This window comes from Sinocyclocheilus anshuiensis, unplaced genomic scaffold, assembly GCF_001515605.1.
Source record: "Sinocyclocheilus anshuiensis isolate Anshui unplaced genomic scaffold, SAMN03320099.WGS_v1.1 scaffold1014, whole genome shotgun sequence".
Lineage (NCBI taxonomy): Eukaryota > Metazoa > Chordata > Actinopteri > Cypriniformes > Cyprinidae > Sinocyclocheilus > Sinocyclocheilus anshuiensis.
In genome coordinates, this window is record NW_015540943.1 from 1,275,088 (window position 1) to 1,295,648 (window position 20,561).

At 37.6% G+C, this 20,561-nt stretch overlaps 1 protein-coding gene across 3 annotated transcripts in view; it reads left to right on the top strand.

Moving 5' to 3' along the window:
• LOC107689730 (TBC1 domain family member 22B-like) overlaps positions 1–20,561 on the top strand; it is a 163,240-nt gene that overhangs the window by 61,076 nt on the left and 81,603 nt on the right. For all 3 annotated transcript variants that reach the window (XM_016487862.1, XM_016487860.1, XM_016487861.1), the window contains one exon: positions 14,601–14,707. In XM_016487862.1, coding sequence (XP_016343348.1) covers positions 14,601–14,707 — 107 coding nt within the window. The remainder of the gene's footprint in view (positions 1–14,600; positions 14,708–20,561) is intronic.

Here is a 20,561-nt window from a genome sequence, read left to right on the forward strand (position 1 = left end):
ACACAAAACACAAAATAAAGTCCAGGCCTGGTCCTCTCTCCTCCAACACTGTCGTCACTCCTCCTTTTATACTTCCGGAGCTCCTCCGTGGGACTCGAGACCGGTGAGTGGCGCAGGTGTCGTGCATTAGCATTTACTCCACTGGCCTCGCTCCATTCCCATGGCTCTCGGCCCCGCCCCTCTCGTCACAGTAGTGTAGTGCACAGACTTTATAATCATTGTGAAATTGCTGTTTATTTTGCTGCACCGGCAGTTATAGGGTTAATGCGGGAGAGACGAGCAGTTAGGCTGGTGTGCCTGTGAGCTGTCCTGCGTTCTGATTAAAAGTTAAGACACAGAGCGTCTTTTGTCTGTCGTTCTTCAAACATTACAGTAGACATATTTTGGTTTACAAACTGTATTGTTTCATCAGTTAGTCACGTTAGCACTCGGCTAACATATGTACCATTATTGTTTTAAGTGTTCACAGTTTAGCAGCTAAACTTTAGCTGTGGGCATGATTCGATTGCTTAAGTGTTTTGTATTTTATGTCATTATTATAAGAACGGATTGGAGCACTATATTATTGTTTTATGCAAAGGTGCTTTGTCAATGGTAGCGCTCGCTTGCTAACTTGCTCAAGGACTCCTCTCTGTGCCAATCACAGCAGGCTTGGCCAGCTGACCAATCAGAGCAGAGTAGGCTTATGGAAGGAAGGGGTTTGCTTTGATTAAATGTATATTCTGAGAAAATTATAATGTTTTCTGACCTTAGATGCATTTAAACCTGTTGTAGGGGACTCCAACACAATATTAGGACACTTTAAAATACCATATGACCTGCTCTTTAATGAATTATCTATGATGATATTAGTGAAGTAAATTAAAATACTTTAAAAATAGCTATGCTTCATCACTACTGTCGCGTTTGATTTCGATTGAATGTTGTCAATGTAAGAGAAGCGTAAGAGCAAGGTAAAATGTATATAAATATAACGTGAACAGGATTTAATGTTCATAATGTTAAAAATGTTATACCGTCCACTTTAAAACGCCGTTTTATATACAAGACAGAAGAAGTTAGCAGATCCTTTTGTCTGTTCAGAAGCAAATAGTTCTTCCTCAGAAGCGTTAATTGCACAAGCCAAAGTAGAAACATGACTTGGCTTCCTGGTGGACTGATTAAACATATCTGTTAAAAGCACTTTTCACTTATGGAGGTTACATAGAAATCTGATTGGAGCAATTTTCCTCTGCAATATACATCAGTCATTTTTAGGTTTAAAGTCATCTTTATTTGGCTTGGCTTATAGTTCTCTGTATGAATAAAAGCTTCAAAACTATCAGACCCTTCCAATATCTCCATTCATTACTCTTTTAATCATTTGGCTTCATTTGCATAGCTCGTTAAGCTACGTATGTCTATTCTATCAGTATTTTTAATCTGCAGTGCCGTTCTTCATGGACGTCTCCATCTAATCAGGCAGCCACTTCGTCTTGGAAGGTTTTGTTCTTTTGCCATTTTGTCCTTCTCTCTTCGTTCCATTTGGATCTGCTTTCCCATTAGACTGCTATAACGTTTTATAATTGAAAGTAATGAGTGTGTGATGAAATGGTACGTGCAATAGTGTGGCGCACTATTGATTCAGGAGGAAGATAGTGTAATTTGCATTGTCTTCATGTATAGATTCTCCCAATGTAATGTTCTGGAGGGCAGATGTGAATCAGTGGCGCTACTTTTAAAGATCCACTGGATTGGGAGAACTATTAGTGTGAGCAACACCATCAGTGCTGGTTGAAGGTGTAAAGAGAGAAGTTCTGAGCTGTTAGCTCAAGATGGACACCAGCCAGTTTTCAGTTTTACTGGAAGACGTTCTTCATTGCACCAAAGATGGAGCGACCTAGAAACCCTAGGACTTTGACATCATGTAAACCCTTGAGAGGTTCTAAGCGTTCCTTCAAAACTGTCCATGATGTGTTGGGAGATGGAAAGAATGGATCCTTCAAACAGCGCTTTTGGTTTAATTGTTCTGTTTGAAGGGGTCGTTGTTTGGCTAGTTAGCATAAGCATAAGCCCATCCAAGAAGAGACATGCTAGCAGATTTCCTCCACAACATCATTCTGCTCTGTAGAGCAGAGGTTCCCAACCACCGGGTCGCGACCCAGTACAGGGCCGTGGAAGAGTTGCTACCGGGTCGCAAGAACGTTCTTGGAAAAATGTGTATAGATATGACAAACTGTTATTTATTGCGCGTTAAATATTGTTCTAATTATTCTGTATTTTCGTTTGTTGTATACGAATGCTATGGAGTAGCAAATTGACGATTTCATGTAAATTAACTGTTCAATTAGTAAATGAATGATTGTTCTGATCTGTCATATACTTATATATATTAGGGGTTAAACGATCGCAGTTGATCTGCGATATGCACGGACCAGGCCCCACAGTTCGGAACACATGTGATTTGCAGATTCATTTGCCAATTTACATGTTCAAGCGATTATAAACCACAAGAAGAAGAAGAAGCGAAAGAGAACTCGATTAGTTACTCACACGCTGTTTTCTGTGTGCACAGCAGCCGCACACACCCGAAACACGCACAGAGATGTGTTTCAGACAGCACGCGAATACAGAGTTGATTCCTCTTTCACGTCTCCTTGCGCTTGAGATACATGCATATAAAATTGTCAAAAAACCCTTTTCGGCATTCTCTTTCTCTGTGCTTTTAAAAAAATATGTTCTTGCTTATCTGAAAAATCATCCGATCCGTGACTCAAAAACCACAATATGATCCGTTGAACCATATATATACTGTATAATATAAATCCCACCCCGCTTCAGCCAGTTTGTGAGAATATTTTGCAGTAATATAGGCCCCTAACCCTTGCTTTAATATATCTGGTAGAAGTGTTAGATCAGCACAGCGGTCATTGCTGCAAGTGGAGGATTCATTGATGAGCAAAGTTTCAGTATGTATGTGATATAGAAATAGTTCATAACATTAATAATGTCTTTCATTTTTTTTTGCAGTTTTCATGAGTCGTTGGAGATTAAAAGTCTCTTTGAACCTGCTGTAGAGGATACGATCCTATCAGCCTGAGCATTCCTGGTGGATGTTCTTTATATACCCACCTTGGAGGCACCAAGGAATCACATAGTTTCCAAATAGCCAATGCCTTTTACGTCATGTGCATTAAGTCCACTAACCCTGTAACCACTGACTCTGCTTTCAGTGCATCTTCTGGAAGGTCTTTGTGCCATTCATTGACTGAGTGCCACGGCCCTCCATTGCTGAATTGAACAGTTAGTGGTGTGTGACCCACACTTGAGTCCAGTGCTGATTTTAATGCAGGACTGATTAACTTTCCTCATTTACTCTAACGAGTTGTTAAGTGACTGCTTTGGGATGTCTGAGATGTCTAGTGGCAGGCATTTTTCTCCTTTTTCTCTTGGTTGAGTTCCCTTCGAGACTGCCTTGCACTGTCGACAAGTAAAGGATACCAGCAGTTTGATTGTATGTTAAATAATATCCAACTTTACATTTAGCCAGTTTGACTTTCAGATTCTGAGATTTTTGCTTTAGAGTGCAATAATTTGTTATAGAATAATGCAACAGTGTTGTCAAATAATGTCAATATTAACACATATTGCAATGTTAGTAAGGAAATGTAACATTAACAGAAGAACATTACCAAAGGACATTACCAAACAGTATAATGAAACTTTAATAAAGTAATGCAACTTCAATGTGGTAACATCTTAGAATAGGGAACACATATTCACTATTAATTAAGAGTTTTCCCTCAATGAACTCCTAATTTGCTGCTTATTAATAGTTAGCGTAGTTGTTAAGTTTAGTTATGGGGTAGCATAAAGGGATCTAAAATATGGTAATGCAGAATAAGGCATTACTATGTGCTTTCTAAGTACTAATAAACAACCAGTATGCAAGTAATATGCTAATAAGCAGCTATAGTTAATAGTGAGAATTGGTCCTTAAAATAAAGCGTTTCCTTGAATGGATAATGTAACATTAACACATATCAAAACCGTAACAAATAATGTAACATAATGCTACCAAATAGCATAGTGGTAAGTAACCTTGTAACAATAACACATCAACAAATAACTAAATCTTTGACTTAGTGGGATTACATAATTATTACAAAATCTGAGAGAAATGATAATGAATAATTAACAAATAACATTGACAATTCATATTCTTATGTCTTCATCCATAAGCTGAGCTATGTCTAGCTTTGTGAGCTGCACATTCATTTTTTTTTTTTCATCTCTGAGTATAAAATGCCAAAAATGATCTGGAAATATTGCTTTGTCATGAAGTCATTCGTTTCCTCTAACTAATCACAGTTATTTAATATTTTTGGATCTAGTTTAATTACTTGGCTATAAAAAGCTATAAATTGAATTTCTGTGCAGATCCTCACTTTGAGAAATCACTTCTTGTTCATTTACATCTGTGAAACGTGTCATGCTAGACTCGGTGTAGTTTATAACAATTAACGAAATAATTTCTTGGAGTATTCTATGGGAACGTCACTTGGTCACCCATGAAAATGTATTTGCTCCATTTCAAAATTATCAATTTATTTATTTTTTGGTATCAATTTGCAAGAACTGCGAGTGTGGTTTTATTGTCTGGCCATGCTCTCTTAATGGCTCATGAGTTTCCCATTACAGTACATGTAATGATTCCCCTTATGCTTCTAATAAAAGCAAATTAATTATTTAATTGGCTAATCTTGCATAATATTTCACACTCAGGGAAGTTCACCTCTTTTTTTTTTTTTTTACATTCAGTGCTAAGGCTGTAGTGGTAGTGAATAGAGTTATGATGTTTATTTCATCTCCAGTCCACACTCTTAACATCAAGCTATTTGAAACATTGAGGTTTATTGGACTTCAGCCATTCTGCATAACTCACTCCCACTCTTAGACACTGAGCAGCGATAAAAATGTTGTAACATTCCTGAAGTCACAACAATTGCTGTAGTTACATGTTCAGGGAGCCATTTATGCTTCTGATGAGCATCTTTGAGTCCCACAAGACTACTGCAGTTGTGCAGAATACTTTTTTGTAGTCTTAACTGGATCCATGGGCTGTAATCCACAATAGGAGCCAAAACCTTCTTACAAGAGCATGTTGCAGATCAAGACAGTTTGCATTAATTTGTATTAGTTAAATTTCATTAGCATGCTGTTCTGGCATGCGCTTTTTCTGAGCGTGTACACACCTGAAGCGCGCACACACTAAAAAGACTGTCAAATAGCACCTGATTACTGGACTAAGTTATCTTTTGCGTCTGATGACGCTAATACTGTCAAAAACAAACGAGGTTTACCTATAAACACAGTTGGTTATGCCTAAAGTGAAAGTAAACATTTGAGAGAAAAACGGAAGCATGCAGGTCTTAAAGTGACAGCAGACTAATAGTACTAAACATGCTGCCGCTTGTCGTTAAAGGGATAGTTCACCCCCCCAAAAAAATTTAAATTATGTCATTATTTACTCACTGTATTAATTTAGTTCTTGTGCTGAACACAAAAGAAGATATTTTGAAGAATGTGGGTAACCAAAAAGTTGCTGGTCCACATTGACTTTGATTGTAAGAAAGAAATAATAAATAAATAATAATAATAATAATAATAATAATAATAATAATAAAATGGAAGTCATTGGGGACCAGCGGCTGTTTGGTTATCCACTTTCTTCAAAATAACTTTTATGTTCAACAAAAGAAGGAAACTAATTGAGGTTTAAAACAACTTGAGAATGAGTAAATGATGAATTTTCATGTTTGGGTGAACTACCCCTTTAATGTTAAAGGGGTCATGAACTGGCTTTTTGTTTTTGTTATTTTATACTGTTGTCTGAGGTCCACTTATGATGTTCGCGTGGTTTTTACATTCAAAAACATCAAAATCAAAAAGTAATAAGCTATTTTCTACCCTGGTTTTGAGGCCGGCTCGAGAAACGCTCGGTTTTTATGGGCGTGCCGCATTGAAGACTTAGAAGAAAACGCCCACTGCTATGATTGGATGACAGTTTTGCATAGTAAACTAACTTTCTGTGTGTCTGTTTGACAAGCTACGTCCTTAATAGCAACTAAACGACCAGCTTCATTATTTGTAGAGTGAGACACACAGACGCAGGTAATTCACTCACACAACTTCCATCTCTCTCTCTCTTTTTCTCTCTCTCTCAATCGATCGATAATTAATTCAAATAAATGTTATAACTCATTAATTCAAATAAATGTGATCTTACCGCACTGTTTCATCTGTGTGTCTGATTCAAAGCAGGCAAAATGCTAGAGTTTCCGGTCAAATATTGCACTGCAAACATAATTAACAGCTTTAGCTTGTCAATACAGGCAAATGACCATGGTATAAGAGGGATAATGCACGACTAGCAGTGCATTAAACAATTTTAATGCACTCCGCAGAGGCAGCCACTCTTCGCTTTATGTCGGGAGGTTCTTGGTCTCCACGTCATGCATTAAAATTGTTTAATTCACAGCTAGCCATGTATTATTCCTTACATATAAATACTTTTGCAGGTCCCTAACCCCAATTTTTTCATTTTTCCCTGTTTGTCAGAATCGATTGGCCGATTTTCGCCTGGCCTATAGGAAAACTACCAAACGCCGCCCTTAAACTTAAATAAAGGCACCTTAGCCATATGTTTGATAGAGACTTGGGCTCTTTTGACATTGCCATTGAGAAACCACCTGGAACACCTTAGCAACCAATTAGCAAAGTCTTGGCAACCACCCACAACACCCTAGCATTGTGACGGTTTGTCTTTTTGCAATTCATTCAGTACTCATTTTGTCAGTAACCTAAATCAAATGTCTGAGTAAATTTCTTTGAACACTTAAAAAATAATATTTACTTACCTAATTAAACCACTGAGGGGATATTTGGCACTGGAAAAGGTTGTGATGGTGTTTGTACGTTTTTCTGGAACATGATGTAATATAGTTGGTTTGGGCCCTTCCTCCAATTGCCTCTAGGAGCTGCCAGCGGAAGTCATTCATCTGTTCTCATTGCAGATTGTTCTTTCTCTGCGCCGGCTTTTTCTTCATTACGACTTGATGATATCCATAAATCACAGATGGATCTACACCTCGTCTTTCAGCACAACGTCAGTAATTAGCAACCCAATGATCGTTATTTTACTGTGTTGAAATGGCATGTTTGCCAAGTTCAATTCCATGTTAATTAACCATGCCTTCAATTACACGTCTGTGGATTCTGTTCGATGCTCATTAACATGGAGCAGTAGTGGGTGGTACCGGTGAAAGTCTTAGGACACCCTAAGGGTCAGATTGCATAATCCACCAGACAGCACTGTGGCAGTGACTTCCTGTGGGTGGGAAAGTGTCCTCCGGGCTCTCTTGGGTGATGGTTTAAAAGGCTGGTGAAAGCTCGCCGTGTCCTTTAACCTGATGTTGACCGTTTGCATTGGCCTGCAAAAAGAGGGCATATGGCGCTACAGGGATGTGTAGAGTCAAATGTCAGTAATGATTCCAACTCCTTGCAGTTGGATGCTTCAGCATGACAGGGGGAATCTACCCTTCACCCCTGTATTGAGGAAGATGATACGGGCCAACAGGAAGTGATAGCAGAGGCCAAAGAGCCTAACTCCAGTTGAAGGGATTTGTTATGCTTTCAGCCTTTTTGTGGATACTTCAAATTGACAGTTCTGTGACTATTTACTCAGAAGGTTTGAACTCAGAGCGTCATGGATTTGTGAACTGCCCCTCACTATACCTTCAGGGATTTGGTAAACATGTTCTCAATAACCATGTCATCAGGTTTTCCATCAGGGGTTGGGGAACTTGTTCCAGTAGAAAGATCTATATGCGCAATGGGGACCAAGGGTCATATTACAGAAACTTTGAATTATGGTCATACAACCCTAAAACAATTTTTTTTTATATGTTAACAGATATGTACAGCTGTGGCTGTCAGGTGTGTCTTTATCTGGCTTTGAAGTAAACTGAAGGCTCCTGGTTAACTTTTTTTAAAAAGATATGTCCTGCCTTGACTTCATGTTTTAATCACAAATACAGTAACACAGAGTAAAATTGTGCTCATCCAGCCACTTTACTTGGATTTTAAGAATTAAGCTAAGAAGTTTTGGCCCCAGGAGTCAAAGTTGAGATTTGTTCGTTTGGGGAGAAATTTGTCTTTAGTAAAATAATTTCTATTCTATCCTGTTCTATTAAGTCAGAAGTGTCCAGTATTGATCTTGGAGGGCCACCTTCCAGTTGACTTTAGCTCCAGCTCTAATTAAACACACACAAACCAGCCAATCAAGGTCTTCAGGATTACTAGAAACAGAACCCCTTTAAGGCCTGCCTTCAAGGTTAGCACAGCAAAGTGTAACACAGAGGTACACTGGTGAGGAGTTTTATTTATTTATTTATTTATTGGAGGATAGATAATTCACTGAATAAACTGCTTTTGTAAGGAACCAGATTATCACTTGGCTAATCTTCAACATGTTTGCCATTAAACTTTCATTTTGGGCTAATCTTTTAGAGTTTATTCCGAAAAAGTGCTGTTTAGTCACCATCAGTTTTACCACATTATATCTAATATATATATATAAATACAAAAATCATACAGAAATTCAGATTCTGGCAGAAATTAAGTGACATCAAGACTAATGAAATTGGTTACCAAGGCACACATGATCCAAATTGTCCATTATGGTGCGGAGATTGATAACTTCCCATAATAAAAACATGTCTGCTAGAAACCTGCAGTTTTATACTCTTCATTAAACTCTTCAGGTAAAGTGTGGATTGGACACCTTTATGAGGTGCAGGATTGGACACCCTTGTACTAAGTAAATGCTGCTGTTTAGAAACATTGATTATATTTAACACACCATGCTCTCCATTTGTAAGCAAATGTTGCAGATGTCACACATGTCACCCAAAAGGATTTCTTCTCAGCTGGGTGGCTGTTTGATACTTCTGGAGACTGTTCTTTTGGCATGTTCACCTGCTTCTCATAACCCTACGCAACCCCTGAAAACATCCATTACAGTAAACATAGTCAGTATTTTCCCCTTCAAGGCTGAGTTTTGTCGTTACCCCATTGGAACATAGGCCTCACAGCCAACTGGAACAAAATATGGAGATGTGTTAGTGGACACACCTGGCGCATTATTGACCTTTGTGACCCTGGGCGTAGTTGGCATAGATCAGGATAAAATGAAAAAGAACAAAACTCAAACTGAAAATACAGCTTGTGATTTATTCCATCATATGATATTTAATCAAATAATACATTTCAATGCAAGTTGATATTTTTATTGTGTAGAAAACACAATAAATGCAGTAAACACTATTACTGCATTCCTGACATGGGTCAGACCTTCAGTCCTATGGCATTAATAAATCATTGAAAACATAAACTGAATAAATGCACAAATTAAAAAGACTATGATTACCTATTGATTATATAATATGAGAAGAGGAGATTGTAAATCCACATTTTTATAGTACTGATTGGTCCATTAACTGTACCCAAAAGTTATCTATCAGTACTCACAAATTCTTTAACCGTAAAATCAATTTGGCAAATTCAGAAAATATTACTGTTCGAAAGTTTGGGGTCAGTAAGATTAGAATAGAAATTACTACTTTTATTCAGCAAGGGTGCATTAAATTGACATACTTTTACATAATTGAAAAGAAAAATAAATAACTCAAATACATACATGCATACATACATGTTGTTTTATTTTACATCTCTATTAATCCATGAATCCTGAAAAAAAAAGTAGTAAGCAAATACAACTGTTTTTAACTTTCACAATTGTAAGAAATGTTAACCAAATTAGCATATTTGAATTAGAGCCCTGCACGGGCCTCAAATTTAGGCCCTGGCCCGAGACGCTCAGGCCCTAGCCCGGCCCGTGTCCGACAGCTCATCAGAATTACCGGCCCGAGCCCGTGTTTTTTTTTCCCCTTCTCCCAAAACAGCTTATACTACTGTTTCAGCTATTAAAATAGTTCAGTTTTGTATGTAATAGCAAAGTGATTATATTTTGTTTCGTTTTTTTATTAAGTTAATTAAAAAAATACGTTTGGAGCATTTTTTGTTCACTAAATATAAGTTTTTTTTTTTTTAAGTAACAACCAAGCGGCCAGCGGCAGACAGTGAGCCTACTGTATGTTTGAGCAATTTAGCCTTCTCAAATCATCGCGACTTGCCTAAAATAAAATCTATAGATATAAAACAGTTCAAGCATATAACAATGTTTAAACATTAAACCTAGATAAATGTGCGCTATATCCAATAGTTTGTGCGGAGACGCTTTGCAGGACATGGAGGCGCCAGCGCGATCACTTGCATTTTTTTCAGTGGATACGCCGTCATTTTTGCTCATAAAGGTAAGAGTAATACATCATTCGTAGCTGTAACGGGTCTACTTTTATTTGTATTCACTCACAATATCAACAAAACGTTGTGATTTTATAAAATAAAGAAAAAAACCATGATGCGCTTTCTGCCGTCTCGTCTTGAACAGGAGCGCTTTACAAAAATGAACCGAAACTCAGCGACTACATGCCTCACAGACATGATAAATATATCTATATAAAGGTTTAAATTACTACTTAACAAAATAAAACAAATCAAAAACAAAAACTCTTTCATTATAATCATAATCCGTAAAGATGCACTTCTCTCTAAAGGCGCGTCTAATGAGGAAATTGCGAGTCAGGATCGGCAACTTCATCCTTGCGACACCGACTCAGAAAACACTAGTTTATTAGTAAATAACTCAAATATCACCTTACTATTTCGCCCGTCACATTTATGGTAATTACTTTTGCCAGTGCTTTGTGGCAAACTTAAGCCTATTGCGTGCATTTGAACGCAGAACTCTTCAGCTATGCTGACGGCACGCGACATACTGCTGCTGGTGGGACAATAAACACCATCGAGCCGCTAGCACGGTCTCGTGTTGTTTCCACCAGCCCGGCAATTTTTTTCATCACTAATTGATGGATGTCTAAAATATAAAAATAAGGAGAAGCCTAAAACAGGCCCGAGCCCGCGTCTGAACTATGACGTGAAAATTGGCCCGAAGCACGGCCCGAGGGTATAAAAAAGTCGCTGAAATGCAGGGCTCTAATTTGAATGATCTCTGGAGGATCATGTGACACTGTACTTTGCCATTACAGGCATACGATACATTTTAAAATATATTTAAATTTAAAATTAAAATATATTTTACTGAATTCATTAATTCCATTAATTACAAGTGTTCAACTGATTAACGTAGCGTTTTAACCTGTCTGTGGCTTGTGTAATTCATAAAGTGCCAATATGTCAGTGGAGAATGCTGGGAAATATATTTTTGCAGCAGGCAGTACAGTTGATGTGTTGTTGACTCTGGTCTGTATGTTTACAGACATCTGCTCTTTTCCTTTGCAATGCCTTCAGACAGATGGTGCGATGGTGACTTCACAGGGTGGAACTGTGGTCACGGAGTCACACACCTTCTGTTTTTGTGAATTTATGTATGCACACATGCATGTGTGTGTGAACCTTCTTATTCTCACAGCAATAATACATGCTATTCAGTTCATTTAACGGTGTCAGACTTCATCAAGTCACTTCTGGAAAATGTGACAATAAATATAAACCAAGGAGATGTGTGTCTTGGGGTATCTATTGTAGTAATGTAGTGTGTGTATCGTGAACTTAAGGGTCATTGTTCCAAAAAAAAAACAAAACAAAAAGATAGATATATCTATATATATATATATATATTTAGATGCACTTAAAAATATTAATGTCATTGTATACAGTTGAAAAGATAAGTTAGTTTTGAGAAATCATTTGTTTGGAGATGCCACTTTCTTTGATTTTTTTTTGTTGTTGTCATTTTTGCTATGAGTTTTAAAGGTCACACAGGTGTCACAGTAACCACAGATGTATTTCACATTAACTGTGGACGTGTTCCACTAACGTTTGACAGAAACAAACAAAAAAAGTATCTACATTTTTTGAAAATGTAATCTTTCTTTAAAAACACTTTGAACATTAATTTTTACCTTATGAAGCCTACTGTATCATATTTGATACACAAATTTATAAGGCCTCTAAACTATCAACATGATCGAAATATTGCTGAAAAACCTGTTTTACACAGTCTACTACATGTCCTGTGTCATCTGATTGATAGTTTATACTTTTTTAGCAATTAAAAGGCCCTCAGGTCATGGTCTTTTTGCTGTGGAATTTTTATTGATAACAATACAAACATAACAATAGCTTTTATATTGTTAGCAACATTTCAAAATCAACATTTACTGAACTGAAGTAACTTACAACTGATATTTATAGGGGATTTATGTAAGCAGTCTGCTATACTGTTATAAAGATCTCCGTGATTTGCATTACAAGCTATCGGAATCAGTTACATTATTATTTTTTATTTTTTTTATAGTTCAAGTTTCTTGATTTCTTGACCTTGATTTTATTTTATATGGAGGTATTTTATATCAGTTACATTATTTCTATATAATTTAAAATGTTTATATATTGTATATTATTTTTTTATATTATCTTGTCACATAAATAATATAAATATCAACAGCTGTTTGAGCCTCTGATTAAAATGTAGGTGTTTTTTTTTCATCCTCGGTGAGCTCCATATTCTCACTAAATAATAGTATGTAAGCCATATTAGCCTAGTATTTATTGTTGTCTAAAGGTTCAATAAACACTTCAATTTCAAAACGATTTTTCTGACTGTAATTTAATATGTCAGGCTTCACAGGGTTAATGTTATTTACTGCAATGACATTCAGACATTTTTAAATGTCACTCAAGTGTCCAGAGTGGGGCTACTGTATACAAGGCTGCTGCTAATACCATAAACAAGTCATTTATTTGCAACTCCACTGTTGACCGCAGGAGGTGCTGTTGGCTTGTTTTATGCATTCGTCTGCTGGTCTGCTCCTCTTTACGTGTCCTTGTTTTGTGATGAGTGAAAGTGCTGTTAAGGGACTCTCACAACTGGAGAGATTAACACTGCCACTTTTGTTCCTGAGCAGAAGGCTGTTATATGAAAGCACAATGAGTTTGTCCACCATTTGGAGGTCATTCAGACCGAAACTCTACAGACTTCTACGTTTCTTGCCCTACCTCGGGAATCATACTCCATCTTGGCTTCCTCTCCTCTGTGACCTGTCAGACAGCAGACAGTGATGATCGTCTAGGATGAGCGTAGACGACCAGTGGCGTTTTAGACCACACTAATGCAGGGGCCAGCACTGCAAATATTCCCAGCAGCCCACTGGTCCTGTCAGCCAGAGCTCGCTGTACTCTTTAAGGTTAGACCCATGTTGCCAAGGAGACAGAGCAGCACTGTGTGTGTGTAGTTCTGTGATACCCTTCCTCTGCTCGAACTGTGACTTGCCTGTCAGAGCTGTGGTTTGACTCATTCACAGTGGTTACTAAATAATTCTACACTTGCATTGGACTTTGCTTCAGGAAAATGATTCTGATGTTCAGTGGGGAAAGATTTGTGTGTTTGATATGGTAAATAATTGCCTGTTTTCGTACATTGTCATATTAATCTGTGCAAACATGCTATCAGACAGGTTATCAAATTCAAATTGGAGGTTTCTTTCATTTAAATGTACCAGGCTTATCTTTTACTCAAACTGAAAACTTGAAACCATTAAAAATATCTATGTTGATTGGGGAGGAGGAAAGAAATAGAAAGAAAAATGGATTTTTGTAACAAGTGCACTTTGCTGTTTTTTTCTGCATCTTATGTCGAGCGCAGTGTTTTTAAAGTCCCCATGAAATCAAAATGAAAGTTTTTTGGGTGTTAGTATCAATATGTTAGTCTTAAGGTTATCTATAAGGCAGTGTGCTCCAAAACCGTGACAAAATTCGCATTTAGAATATATAAGCATTCAAAGCTTGCAGTTCGTCACTACCGCCAATATGGATGAGATTGTGGCTGGCATACCCTGGCAAACCTTCACGGAGCTCAACGGCTCTGAATGGCTCTAGCCCAAGCTGTGATATAAACGAACGCTATTGGCTATTTTAAAAAGGGGTGGGGCTGCTTGATATGTCTCACCCTGTCTTCCTGTTTCAGTTAAAATGATGTCAATACATAGAGTAACGCTGCGTGTTTCTAAGCATTTCAGGGGACCTTTAAGATTGTTTTTGGCACTGCAAATCAGCCCCTTGGGAATGTTCAGTTATCCTGAACGACATTTCTGTGTGACATCTACCAGAAACTGCTGTGCGTGTTTGTGTGTGGTTTTAAGCTCTTTTAAAACTACTTTTTTTTTTTTTTTTTTTTTTTTTTTACCTGTACACTTTTTATGTTTTGATTTGTTTAATTTCTCCCATCTCAGGTTATATATGTCCCCAAAACTTGTAGAATTCGAACCGTCTCTTTCTTTGAAGATTTCAATATGTAGGATGAATCTTTCTATACTCTTGTCTCTTTTACTGTCTCTTCTTCCATTTTTCTCCCTCTTTGTCTTTCACTTGTATTCTCTTTCTCTGTCTCATTGTTATTTCCTTTTGGCTCTTTGCAGAGGAAGAGGTGGAAAATTTCAATGTTTCCAGCTTGCAGGAAGAGGTGTTGCAGAACATCGAGGCTGACAGCTTCTGGTGCATGAGCAAGCTCCTGGACGGGATTCAGGTAAATTGATTCCCTATCTGCCAGTGTGCGGGCCTGATACATTCACTCTGTTTGTGTGTGTGTGTGTGTGTGTGAGAGAGAGAATGTGTCGCGGCCAGATTCCCCTGCGTGTATGTGCCCCGTCCCGTTTCCTCTCCTTGCCTTTCCTCGCTCAGGCCTGTCCAGGAATAAAATCCATGATGAATATTCTCGCTCTGCACCACAGGCAGGACGCAACCTCCTTATCCAAAGGGCCTAGCGGTGCTCGAATTGTCATGGGAAAGCAAAGCGACCCCCCGCCCCACATTCACTTTGTCTTGCCTGCCTCGTCTCTAATTGATTTAAGGCCATAAAACACCCGTGCTGTTTATGCAGCAGAGACGGGGACACACATTGCAGTATAAAGCTAGGTGTTTGCAGTCCTCATCCCTATATTTTCAGTGCTCTCCCCCGGAAGACCGCAAAAGATTCCCGTGCGGCCTGGTCTGTCACTTTTTTCCCTCCTTGTTGATAAAAGACTCTGTAATTGGGTGTTTCTGCAACTGTGGGCACTTTTGGCCCTGTGGACTTTGAAATTAAACTCACTTCCAACACATTTTTCACTTAACTGGTTAATTTGTTTTGCATACTAACAGTGTCCAACAGTAGGAGAAGAGGAGAATTGGTTGTTTTTGTCCTTTTTATGGAAAGTTTAGCAAATATAATTTCCACATTTTTGAGCACTGAAACTCTCTTGTCTTGCTAAGGCTGATTTCAGAATTCTAGAATTTGATTGTTTTGTGGCCTGCATCCGTAGGCAGCATTTTAAAGCACCATTGACAGGCTATCAACATAAAGCCTGTTCCAAATGGTAGGAAACATAATTACGCTGCCTCCTAATATGCCTCATTTTTGCTAAATTCTAACATGACTTTGGTGGAGAAGCCAATCCCTCAATGCATTGTAGTGAGCTTAAAAAAAATCCATTATTTCACAATTATTTATTTTACATAAATATACTTTAAATTCTGAAAAGTATTGGTAACATTTAAAGTAATGAAAGACCTTATGTTGTTGTTTTTACCTAAAATGTGTGTTATGTATTGTTTATATGCGTTGTTTATCTTACGTTGTCTATTTTGTATACTGTGCATTTGCTGCTTTTTTAAAGTGTTCCAAATTGGTCACTTATGAGTTACCTTTCAGTTAAAGATGCTATCTTAAGGCTCCAATATACTTCAAGTGAAATCAAAAAATGAACCAAAATGAGTTGAAAAATATCGGCACACTAGATATCGGCAAAAATCCAATATTGTGCATCCCTACTGCCATCAGCATTCAAGATCGCAGATACCTGCCCTGCAAAATCAAGAAAATGAGCACCAGGAAGCAGTGAGTGTACATCCTATCTTTAGCTGAGGTATCGCATATGTGCCTGACAATGGAGTCTCCGATAATCACAGCGCCTCATTCTGTCTCATCTTCGGGGGCGAAGCAGTTTCGGGTGGAAATCTCAAAGGCCTGAAGATTTTAACATTTGAAAATTGAAAGTCAGGGTCTGGGAAAAGTAGCAAAAAAAAAAAAGGCTAATGAAGGTAAAAAAAAAAAATAATATTCTGAAGACAGTCTTAATATGACCTTCATATAACAAAAGTGAGGGAAAAAAAAGGAAACTTGTTAGGCTGCAGTTACACTGGCACAAAAAAAATCAGATTTTTTGCTCACATCTGACACAGATCGGAATTTGTTGCACACATATAAACATAAAAATTTGCACGAGATCCGAATTTTTCACATCCGATCTAAGCCTCTTCCAAATGTGGATTTTAATCGGATACATATCCAATATCTGGACATCCGACCTACGTCTAAACACACATATCTGAATCCCCGCAGAACTTCCAATGCGAAGGCTACACGTTTGCCAGACGTGTATGCGCTCGCATTTTATTTAGATGGAAACTTTATGTAGGCTAGGTAAGAAATTGCACATTCAGGAGCTGGTTTTCAACCCCTGCCCCATGAATTTTATAAATACAACAGCTTCGCTAAAGCTACATTATATTTCTTAGCAATGACGTGATAACTTTCACTTGTTCGCAAGCTTCACGCTCTCTCTCTCTCTTTCTCTCTTGTTAATTCTTTCGAATTCATTTAAATAAATATCATCTTGGCGCTACTTTATTTCACTAAAGAATTCCACCTCTAACGAGCTGTAGATTAAATAGCCTAACAAATGAAAATTACCATTATTTTCCATTATTTATCCGTTCAGGTAGATTTTGAGCTGCAAAACATCCATGACAGCCGTTGTTCATGCTGACAAATAATAATGGCCACTCGACGTGAACTATATAAATAATTTTAATAGCACGGCCATTCAAAACCCGAGGGTCTACCATGTGCATAGTATAGTGATCATTGACTACCATTTTGGGCAGGAATTATGTAAACCGATATCGGATACCAGTCGTGTCTAAAGTGAATGTAAACAGACGGGCCAAAAAAATCGGATATGGACAAAAGATCGGATCTTGCAGTGTAAATGCGGCCTTAGTTTTCATAAAATACAACCCTTGAGACACAAAGGGCCCACAGTTGAAGAAACACCCAATTACAGCGACGTGTTTGAAGTGCGTATAGACAGAAATGTACTCTCACGCACTGGCTTTAGACGATTGTCTCTTCACACATATAAAAGCATTTGCATGCAGCGGATCAACCCTCCTCACTGGTATTAGATTGAAATGCTCTCGAGGCCCTCCAAAGCTTTTGTGGTATTTTGTCTCTAATTACTGCGGTAATTTGTGTGTACAAAGCAGATTCTCTTAGGTGCTAATGATTTTTCTCCACCCTTTGTTTTCCTTACACCTTCACACCATGGCAGCTGATAGCTCTGAACACTTGCTCGCAAGTTGTTAGCGTCGGCAGCGCCATGCTCTCTGCATGTGCGTGTCGGTGTTTTTGAGTGGTTGTTAACTCTGAGTGTAGTTTTAGCGTGATTTTATAGTCTCAGCCGTGCATAATTGTGTTCGGGTCTCAGGAGAGTGCTTGCGTTTAGAAGCGTAGGGTAGAAAAAGTTGTTAATTACAAGTATTGTATTTCCCTCCTGTGTTTGACAATAGAGAGTGATATCGTTGCTATTGTAATGTATAATTATTTTTCAGATGGCACTTTATGATGTATATTAAGGAATAGGTTTTGGTTTATATGTTTCTGTGGCATATTGATGATAACCACAGATAATAGTTTCTCAGTTTGTAAAAACAAACACAGATTGCATTTACTGTAATCAGCCCTCTACATTGCGAGTAAATCACTCGCATATGCGACTAAATCTTCACTCTGGGCGACTTAATGAAGTCTAATATTAGCCAATTGCTAATAAATTCTCAGATTTTACTCGCCAGTGTGTGAGTTGGAGGCTAAGTATAAGTTTAGCTCAGATATATTTTCACTCGCCGAACACTCTCTGACTGAGCGCATCAGAGTTTCACTCTCCGCCAAGCAATCTGTGCTGTTTTTCAGTTCATCTGAATGGATGTGCAACGCACCTGTATTTAACGTACCGTAAACTCTAGTGTGAAGGCGCACGAATCCAGTAGCTCATTAATCCTTGGTGCGTTTTATATTGTTCTTATTAGTAGAATTCGTATCATTATTATCTTTTTTTCATGCGTAACATCCCATATTTACGGTGCCCGTAAAGGTGACATGTTTGGTTCACTTCGTTTTGTCGTGGCCACGAGATAATAACTCGTGGGAACGTGATAATATGTGGTGGCCACGAGATGTTAATTTGAGGGAACGTCATATTAACTCGTGGGAACGTGATATTATGTCGTGGCCACGAGATAATTTTGTCGAGGTAACGACATCCTTATGTCGTGGCCTCAAGATGCTATGTTATGGGGAACGACATATTTTTCTCGTGGCCACAAGTTTAATGTGCGAACAAATGGTTTATTGGCATGTCAAGCATTTACAGTAGGCTAATATTTACAAAAGTATTATAGAACGTTAAGTAAAGACATTGGAATAAAGGGAAAAAATGAAAATAAACAAATATAAAAATATAACCAATAATACTAGGCTAATAATAATAATAATCATATACAAATATTACGGGGAAAAGACGATCAGTTAATGGACTTACAAGACTGTAGGATGGATAAAAATTTTTCTTGTAGGCCTATTTTATATTATGTACTTTATGTAACATTTATTCATGATAAAATTCATTTGAATGCTGACAATCGCACGTAATACAGCCCGGTAGCCAAGGCCTATATGGTTAGTATAATAATATAATAATGTAATAATTTCTATAATTGAACCGAACATGTCACCTTACGGGCACCGTACATATTTGTTATTTTTTAGATTGAGATTTTTCAGTAGTTCATTGATGCCACAAACTGCCAGATTTAAACCCGCTTTCGGCCACCACAAAGAGGTACTAATGTTTTTCTAACATGTAATGTACAAAAATGTTTGTGTGTCACAAACACCCAATTGATCACAGAACAAACACAATAAAAATATTACAATTATTATAATATTATATATATATTTTTTTGTATTTTTATTTTTTTTTATTATTTTATTATGTTCCCTGAGGTGTAATTATAATATTACTAAAGTTTTTTTGGACGAAAAACATTCAAAATTGAGTGATTTATGACCTTTTCCCACCCTGTTTCTCATCCTCTGACTGAAACAGTCGGTTTTGGGGTGCTTTCCCTTTAAGAGGTCAGTGTAACCGCCCACTTTTATGATTGGCTAACATCATTGCCTATGCAGTACCGTTTAAAAAATTGTTTTTATATGAAATATGTTACTTACAGTTTGCAGCGTCGTTGTTGGGTCCAGAACCGTTGGCACGGCCTGATCTTTGAGCAAAAGTATTTTGGCAAAGCTAGCATCATACTGTCATTTGTTCTCAAAACAGTCAACGGTGAAATGTACTGAACACACGCGTAAATTAGCAGTGACGTGACGTTCGCTAAAAATAAACTGAATCCATTTTTCTCTGACATCGGGATCCTTCGGCAGTGTATACAAACGTGTTGTTTTTCCACAGCCAGGAACGGCAGATCGTCTGGCATCGAATCTTATTTTAAACAACTACTCATTCAGACCCACTCGCTGCACATCGATTGAACATCTGTGGGCGTGACAACGATGCGATGATGCAAAAATAGGCGTAGTTGTCTTGCTCTGGAGGCGGTCATATGCAAATGACTGCTCCCCCGTGACGTCACCTTGCACCTCCGATCCAAACGAGCCGTTTTCTGAGGGTTATTACTTTTTATTGATGATGAGGACATTTTAAGTTATGAAACTTACAGGATGTATTAAGCATATAAAGAACTCTTCTGTGTCAAACGATCAAGGGTAATTTGGTTTCTCATGACATGGCTCCTTTAAATTAAATTATTACATTATTACATTTAGAACTATAATTATAGAAACAATAATAAGTATGTATTTAAAAAAAAGTAGACTTCCATTGTAGGTGCATAAACATGGCGGGGAATATTTAATTTCATTTAAACTTACATTGAACTCGTATCATTCTTTACAAAAATAAAGAGTCATAAACAGGATATGAAAAACAATGCTCGTTTGTTCAACAGAAAGTACCAGAGATCATATTCAAATGTACATTTAAGTCAAAAAGAGGATAGTGTGCATATTTGGGAGCAGTGTTGGGGGTAAAGCATTGCATTGAGTTATGTAATCAGATTACTTTTTTCAAGTAACTAGTAAAGTAACGCATTACTTTTTTAATTTTCAAGAAAATATTGGAGTTATTTTTTCAAAAAAGTAAAGCCAGTTACTTTGTTTTCCCATTTATTGACTGACAAGTCTCCTGTCCCCATGTTGGGAGAAA